The 9198-nt window shown below is 43.7% G+C and overlaps 1 protein-coding gene across 1 annotated transcript in view; it reads left to right on the forward strand.

Annotated features, from left to right (window-relative positions):
* The window catches only part of KLHL2 (kelch like family member 2), a 105876-nt gene extending 103931 nt beyond the window's left edge, over window positions 1-1945 (forward strand). Inside the window, exon 15 of the mRNA XM_080928320.1 lies at window positions 820-1945. Coding sequence (XP_080784446.1) covers window positions 820-848 — 29 coding nt within the window. The 3' untranslated portion in view covers window positions 849-1945. The remainder of the gene's footprint in view (window positions 1-819) is intronic.
* Window positions 1946-9198: the final 7253 nt, after the last annotated feature.

A 9198-nucleotide genomic window follows, 5' to 3' on the forward strand; every position in this document is an offset into this window, starting at 1 on the left:
TGATTAATCATCACTGCTGTTTATCTGTCTTCCAAAATGGCACATCCAGAAAAGTATATAGCAGGATACAGAATAAGATGATGTAGTGTTGAGGAAAGAATTTTCCAACAACTTCCCTGTGTCATAGCTGACATGGAACAGCTACTGTGTATTTCGGTATATATGTCTATTGGTACTCGTACATGCTCACAAAACAGTCCCCATGACCAGGATGATGGGCGTATCCTCCCTCCAGCAGGTCCTTGATGACCCTTCAAGTACCAGGTGCAATTTTTTTAATTTTCTGACTAAAGCAAAGTCTCTCCAATAACAGCTTCATAGGGAAAAAATAAAGTTCTAGGCCAGGTAGTAAGATGTGGAATTTATTAAGGCCTAAGTAGAACTTTCGGAGATGTGTATGTTAAAATGGTGCTAGGAACAGGAGAGATGGCTCAGGGTTGAACGTGCTCGATACTTCTACAGAGAACCTCTAGCTCCAGGATAGCCCATAACTTTGGAAACGTGTACACAGACCCATACCCAGGCACACACAGATTCGCAGAATTAAGTGATGAAAATAAGGTTGTCACAATTAATTACCTCTAGCCTAGTGCCTGGGATCCACGCCCTTCTCTGACTTCTGAGTTCACTAGGCACACATGCATACACACATGCAAAACGCTCACATAAAATAAAGTGCTCTAAGTTTTAAAACCTGGTGCTGCTCACTTGGAGGAAAGGCACTCAGATACTGCCCCCGTGGCTTTAGCAGTACAGGATTGTCTCAAAGGCACCGAATGTTGCCTGTGAGGTGTCTTATGTCTTCGTTTCTTCATGCAGGGGTCACAGTTATTGATAAACCATTATGAGCCTGAAGGACATTTTCAGCGTATCATTCCATGAGAACCAGGCGTCAACAAGTATTTCTGAAGGGACTGAGAGCCTAGCGCTTCTCCTCTCGTTGTCGCACTTTAAGTCTCAGCAGAAGATGAGACCATCTGCCTTCAGAGGCCTCGGATACTGAAGATTATTTTTGGTAGAAGCACTGTGTAGGCTTTCTCTGCGCCGAGCAGCAGCTGACTGACTTTCCAGGAGACCTAGACTGCAGCCCCTCCACTGTGGTCTTCAAGCAACAGTCACTTTCATAAAAACTAGTTCGTATCAGCTTCGAATGACTACAGAGTTATTTTGTGAAAGAGAATAAAGTTAATGTGTGTTCTTGTAAAATTAAGTTTTATCTTTATTCTTTCTCCTGAAAAAAAAAAAAATTCTCCCGGGAGCAGAATCTTTGGGACAGATTAAAATCTATGTAAGTATCCAACACTGTTGAGGGATGGAACTGTTTGCTTTTATAAATATCTTTGATTACATGACTATAATAAATTGTGTGCATATAAATGTGTGTCTATATGCTTTCCTTTAAATATGTTTGAAAAGACTTTGATTATCTGTTTATAATTGGCACAGTACTTTGAATTACGCCAGTACTACATTGTAAAACAGAGTTGTATTTTTTGATATTTAACAATGCTTAACACTTTAAAAGGCCACTTCTGAGGAATGAATGAACATGGCGTAACACATTTTAATATGTGTAATGCCAAACTTTTTTAAATAAAATATAAATTATGCTTATTTATTATTTTTCTTTTGTTTAATCTTGATCATGTTCTTGTGTGTGTTTTTATTTTTTTTCTTAAAGTAACACTTTTGGCATGAACATACCTGCAGGTTTTTCGATGAATGTAATGAATGTGTGGAATTCAACTGAATTTGCATGGTCTTAAGAATTTTTTCTGTGTGTATAAATTTAGCTGCTATCACTGGAAGAGAAAGCGTTCTGTGACTAATCATGTGTATTGAGCAGATAGTTTTTCTGAGATCTTCAATTAATCTCTTTAAAGATGACCAACATGTGTCTTTCTTGAATCATCTTTGAATAAAAGTTTGTATATTTGTTTCACAATGTCCTTGGTTTTACCAGTGTGACTTTTTTCCCGTTTCTTTGCACACCTTGGGTTCTCCGACTTCATAAATTGATACAGTTCTTTTTCATGTTTGGAACAAGTCTGTATTTTTAATTTTTTGCTAAAGTAACCTGTACACTGAATCTATAAAGCAATAACTGATACCACTGTGGTTTATTCTTGGGGGGAAAAATTGACCTCAGCCGTCAAAGTAACAGATTGACTAAATTTAAAACTTTTTAAATAGTTCCTTACTCTTTGGGATCAATAGCACACAGATTAAAAAAGAAAAAAGCAACAAGCCGTGATAGAAGGGGAAACAGTAAAGCAACTGAGAGTCCGTGACTTTAGTAATAAACACAGAGAACTGGAGGGTGAGAGTTAAGAGTGGGTGGCGTGCTGAGCACAGCAGAAAGTGTGGGATTGGAAGGAAGGAACCACTTGTGATTATCTGTTGGAAGAGGAATCTAAAGGGTGAACTCGGACTGTCGGCCAAAGTCATAATCATCAAGAAAGAGATGATACAAACTGCTCACATGTAAACAGCCACATTACACAGTCGAGGTCTCCATTATGAATGAAAATAGAATTTAATCAGAAAGGGTCTGTGTTCAGTTGATGAAACATGAATTTCCGCGTGCAGCCTTCCAGTGTAGCCATTATTAGCAAACATGTCAGGGGTCTAATGAATTTGGAACTCAGCCATGTCTAACAGCAGCACCAAGAGAAGAATGCAGACATGCTCTTTCCCAGTCAGTTCCTAGAAGGAGGAAGGAAGGGTCTATCATGACACAGAATATTCCTGTGACTGCATGTGTGTGGAGGGCCCTCGCACACAGCAGCTCTCTGAAGATTATTTTCTGGTTCCGTTCTATCCAATCAGATGATGTCAGATCCCACAAGACTGAGGGCTCAGCCGCAGCAGCCTCCCCTCCCTGACCAGATGCCAATCACTGGAGGTGCTTCCCAACTGACTAGAAGCAGACAGCAGTGATACTCCCTCCTTGGGTGACCCCTGTTTGCTAAGATAGCTTCCAATTGGGAAGACACATTCTGCTTTGCTTCGTGTTTTTTTCTTCTTCTTCTTCTTCTTCTTTAGACAAGGTCTCAAATGTAGCCCTGACTGTCCTATGTAGACCGAAGTGCTCTTAAATTTAAGAGACCCACCTGCCTCTGCCTCTGCGTGCTGGGACTAACAGTTTGCACCAGTACTCAGCATATATCCTGGTTTGGCTTTAGAGATACTGCATAGCACACAGATGGAGATGTCTCTGAGGTAAGGCAGGGAATTGTCAAATTCTCAGAGCTAGCACTGTCTCAACCAGGAGCTTGCCTAATAGTCTCCCTGCAGGTGGGGCTGAGAGGATCCTTTAATCATCCAACCAATCTGGCGATTTAGGTCTTCCTGGGAATCAAAGATGCCACACCCTAAGTTGTCTCATTATCATAAACTGAGGAGTGAGCAAACTTTGCTGTCTGGGTAATCAAATCAGACTTTATAGAGAATGGCTTTAGGAACAGTGACAGAGATGGGACCAAGACCTAGCACATTTCATGTGCTATGCTTCTAACTCTGAGTCTAAGTTACACCTACAACTTTTAATGTGTCTTTTTAATTTAATCTCAGTCTATTAGGATAACAGATTAGCAACTTGGCTTATCAAACAGCCCTTGTTTTGGTTTTCTGGTTCTAGTTGTCTTGACTTTCTGGTTCTAGTTTTCTTGCCAACCTTTGTAAGTCGCTGGATTCCTAACTGATAGTAGGCGACTTTGGACCTGCCTCCCTCCCCATTCCAAACTTCATCTTCCCAGTTTGAAATTCCTGATATCTCGTTGTTTTGCTTTTCTCCGGACATACAAAAGATTATACCTGAATGTTCTTTTACTCTGTAAGAAAGAGTTCAGAAGTTGAGGCAGAGAAACTCAGAAATTTTACTAAGAAAGCAGCCCCATCCCCGAAGTGGTTTTCACCCCTTGGCAACAAAACATCCTTTCCCAACTGGCAGAGATCACGGCTGGAAACCACAACTGATCAAAGTTCAGAAGATGAGACCATGTGGCCCTCAGTCCCAACAGATTCATCAGGATTCCTGCAACCGAGACTCGGGGATCATTGCAGAAGTAGGTGGAAAAGTGGTGTGAGCTTGAAGAACAGGGAATTGGCTGTGAGCTGATGTCTCTTAAAGAGTCAGAAAAGACCCATGAACTCTTATCACAAGACCGGAACAATAAAGGCTACAACAAAAGACATGCTGTCAGGACACAGGGAGAACTTAGAAGGCCTCAATGTAAACAAAGAACTGTAGGCAACTCAGGACTGTGGAGATCAAGAGCTATAGTCTTCCTCAAAGAGTCCCACTCCCCACCCCTAGTTAGGTTATACAGTACCAGATGCTCATCCCTAGAGACATAGATACAAACAACATTATACAGACTGAGTGGGTTGTATTTTTATATTTATGAATATATCTAACAACAGTTTTTTTTTAAAGGCTCTAAACTTGAGAAAAAACAAGAGGGGGTGTATAGGAGGGGTTGGAAGAAGGAAAGAGCCAGAGGAAATTAGGTAATTTCAAACAACTATTTAAAAAGAAGAATCCATCTGGGCTTGAGTAAAGTGCAGGGCCAGATCTGCTTGCTTGTTTCTCCAGGGAACTGGTTTGCCTGCTTATCTTGAATCTACTTGTTGGCTAAAAGCAGAGATGTCTAAGGTTGGGGTCAGTAGTATATATGCTGCGACAATGTGGTTCTTTATTGCAAAGCCCTGACTCTGCCGTGTATTGTATAGCACTGTATTGCCTGGTTGTGTGCAAAGAATGCCTTATTTCAAGCACATGGCCTTCTACGGACCTTCATTTTGGAGTGCAGGTTACATGGTTGAAATGAACAGAAGCTTGCTTTGAAACTGGGTTTCTTAGACTTTAAGCCTAGGCTTCTCCACTGTACAAAGGAAAGTCTCCAGTGTGTTGAACCCAGAGACACAGAAACCAGGTCTGTGTCCTGTACTTGGTATACCAGTTGTGAGTTTTAAGAAATTTCTTAGGCTTTTTTTATGACAAAAATTAAGACAATGAGTAGTGTTATATCACAGAATTTCGTAGGGTTTGAAAAGGGGAGGGGCATGCTTTGTGCCTGAACCCCTAGATAGATTGCATTTCAGTGTGTTCATCCTTTCCTTCAGGAGGGTAATCCGAAGCTACCATATCTCCGTTTCTGTCCAACCATACATTTTCAAGGTTTAGAAACAGTCCTCAGGGATACATATGCTTCTTCTGGGGCTTAACGCTAAATCTGAATCCATAACCAGTGTTTCCTGAGCACTTTTTGACTTGTGGCTTGATCCTCAACGTCTCACACGGGCTCTACCTCCCAGCCTACTGAATTTGGTAAGTGAACATACTTGCCAAGGTGTCTGCTGTTTAAAAATGGCAAACCTGCTCAGTCTGACCCCACAGTGTGTGACCAGCACAGTTCCATCCACAGCCTCAGAGAATAGGAGGCAGGTGATCTGGAGCTGGGGTAGCCAAGCAAAACAGCCTTGAACTGAGGTTAAGAGTTACAACCTTTCTTTCAGTCTCTGCTCTACTCTTTGTTCCTATATTTCCTTTAGGCAGGAGGAATTCTGGGTTAAAATTTTGAGAAGGGTAGGTGGCCCCATGCTACAACTGGGAGCCATGCCTAACCTCTGGATATGGTCTTTACAGGTTCTCTCTTTCCTTTGTTGAATATTTCAGCTAATGTCATCCCCACTGGGTCCTGGGAGCCTCTTGCTTTCCTGACGTCTGGGACTATCCCCAGTTCTCCAACCCCCAATTGCTACACATCTCTTCAATTTCCTGACTCTCTGAACATCTCACTGGTCTCTTCCCACACCTGATCCTGCCCCCCCCCATTTTTTCTCCCCCTCCTCTCTTCCTCCACCCTTTTCCTCCTGTGATTATTTTGCTCCCCCCATCTAAGCAGACTAAGGCGTCCATCCACACTTTGGTCTTCCTTCTCCTTGCGCTTCATATAGCCTGTAAGTTGTATCATGGCTATTCTGGGCCTTTTCCCTAGTATCCCCTTCTTAGTGAGTACATACCATGTGTGTGCTTTTGTGACTGTGTTACCTCACTCAGGATATTTCCTAGTTCTATCCATTTGCCTTCGAATTTCATGAAGTCGTTGTTTTTAGTGACTGAGTAATATTCCATTGTGTAAATGTAACATATTTTCTGTATCCATGCCTCTGTTGAAGGTCATCTGGGTTCTGGCCATTATAAATAAGGCTGTTGTGAACATAGTGGAGCATGTGTCCTTGTTATATGTTGGAGTATCTTTTGGGTATATGCCCAGGAATGGTATAGCTGGGTCCTCAGGTAGTACTATATCCAGTTTTCTGAGAAACCTCCAGATTGATTTCCAGAGCGGTTGTACCAGCATGTAATCCCACCAGCAATGATGAATTGTTCCTCTTTCTCCACATCCTCACCAGCATCTGCTGTCACCTGAGTTTTTGATCTTAGCCATTCAAAGGCCATCCAGAGACTGCCCCACCTGGGGATCCATCCCATATGCAGCCACTAAACCCAGTCACTAGTGTTGATGCCAAAAAGTGCTTGCTGACCGGAGCCTGATATGGATGTCTCCTGAGAGACTCTGCCAGAGCCTGACCAATACAGATGAGGATGCTCACAGCCAACCATCAGACTGAACACGGGGACTCCAGAGGAGTAGTTAGGAAGCTGAAAGAGTTTGCAACCCCATAAGAAAAACAATATCAACCAACCAGACCCCCCAGAGCTCCCAGGGACTAAACCACCAACCAAAGAGTACACATGGAGGAATGCATGGCTCCAGCCGCATATGTAGCAGAGAATTGTCTTATAAGGCCTTTGGTCCTGTAAAGGCTCAATGCCCCAGTGTAGGGAAATGCCAGGGCAGTAAGGCTGGAGTGGGCAAGTGGTTGGAGGAGCACTCACATAAAAGCAGGGGCAAGGGGGGTAGTTGAGGGGTTTTTGAAGGAGAAACCTGGAAGGGGATAACATTTAAAATGTAAATAGATAAAATAACCAATAAATTAAAAAACAAAAAACAAAAAGAGTTCCAGCCTTATACCCCTGGAGCAGCCAATCACCAGTCTCAGACTGCTCAGTAGAAGGAGTTGGTTCTGGTTACACTTAATAGCTGGAGAAGAATTGCTTAGGGTATACCCCCACCTTCTCTGAGACACAGTTTACCTCACTCAGGCCTAACAACAGATACAACCTTAACCTTACAAGAGACACATCCTTTTGCTTTGAGGTGACCTGCCTGCCTCCACACTTGGCAAAGAATATGCATTCTATAGGTGTGGACTACTTAGCCATGAGGACAAAGTCCACTGGATTCACCAGAAACACCCGTCAACAGAACTTGTTCAGAAGAGGAAACCCAAGTTGAAGGGGAGGGAAATCTGCCAGTTCTAGGCAGTAAGGGGCAGGACAATGACATCCTTTTTTTAGAAACTGTAGAATGGTCTTCAGTGTGCACTTTAGTGAAAATGTAGACTTTTCAAGGAGATGGGAGCAGGCCTAGCCTAAGTGATGCCCTTGTGCAATAATTTTTTTTTTCTATGAAATGATTGTGGTAGTACTGCATGCCCTTACTTCCAGTACTTGGGTAGCAGAGGCAGGTAAATCTCCATTCATGGCTGGCCAGATCTACCTAATGACACCCAGTCTCAAAAAAAAAAAAAAAAAAAAAAAAAAAAATCCATTTTTAAGATAAAAATCATGTTATATACCCCAGGCTGGCCTCATTCTCAGAACAATCCTCCTGCTTCAGCATTCCAAACACTGAGATTGTAGGCATATGCCACCATTTCTATTGTTTATTTAGTTTTGTTTGGGAGGTTGTTCTTGTTTTGAGGTAGGACCTCCTCACTGGCCTTGAACGTGTTAGGTAGACAAAGCTGATCTTGAATCTCTGATCCTCCCAGCCCAACCTGCCAAGTGCCTGGGCTACACCACCACAGTGGATATGTCCTTGGTTTCTTTTTTCTTGGTTTTTCCAAAAGGCACCTTCTTTAAGCAAACGATTGGTTTCTTGTTATCTCTACACCGGATTTTTACAAGAGGTGTCAAAGAAGCCTAGAGCTGTAGTCTAAGTTCTCCAGTGTTTGGGCACCCACACAGCAACTAGAGTTACACAGGCTTGGGTATGCTTAGCTCATTTGCTGGTTTAGGGCCAGGGTCTTAACACCCCAGGGAACAGATAACTCCATCCACTTAGAACCAATTTCTACATGTGGAACCTCAGCCTCCTGGAGTGCTAAGCATAAACTCTACCACTGGGCTGCCTTGCCAAGGCCTCAGCAGAATCATGCCCCTCCCCAGAGCCTCTCAGAGAATTGTACTCTCACCAGCAACATGGGAATGTTAGCAACTACACCTCAGAGCTATTGCAGGAACTACATTGAACTAGTACCCTATGTTGCATGTACAGAGATGTCTTAAAAGATAGTTACCAGGCTCAATGGGCATAAGCCTGAATATCTGAGGTTAACCCTCAGAACCACAAAGTAGAAGGGGAGAACCAACTCTTCTTGTAAACACAACACACACACACACATACACACACACACACACACACACACACACACACAATGTAATAATAATAATAATAATCATTTTTAAAACTTTACTTATTAAAGGACGTAGGAAGCAAGATGAATGATACAAGGGAGGAGGATTAGAAGTCAAAGCCATCCTTGGGTTACATATCTAGTTCAAAGGCCAGACTGTTCATGAGACCTGCCTGTCTCAAGAAAGATCGAAATCCAGAATAAACCACAGGAAAGCAAGACCAAAAACTCAAATCAGTCTTTAAAACATTTATACTACTTTTCCCCCGGGGTTCTGGATGAAGCCAAGCCAATGTGGGTAGCAAGATGCTACCCAGGGCGCGCCCACAGCACTGGAGCCCGCATTGGTTGCCAAGGCGACGCCGCGTGCGCCGCTGCCCCGCCCCGTCACGCCGTCACGCGCTCCCGCGGCGACCCGCCCCGAGCTGCGCTGCCGCGCGGACGACTGGCTGGCCGCGCGGGTCTCACTATCCTCACTCCATCCGCGCAGCCAATGGCCGGCGCCGCCAGGGGTTCGTTGACGTGAGTCACACGCTGCCCGGCCTCGGCACGGACCAATCGCTGCACGGCGAGGGCAGGGCGGGAGTGGGGCGGACCAATTACGACAGGAGGGCCCGGTCACGGCCTCCGGGCCCCGCCCCTGAGCCG

The sequence above is a fragment of the Micromys minutus genome (assembly GCF_963924665.1).
Source record: "Micromys minutus genome assembly, chromosome: 14".
NCBI classification, from domain to species: Eukaryota; Metazoa; Chordata; class Mammalia; order Rodentia; family Muridae; genus Micromys; species Micromys minutus.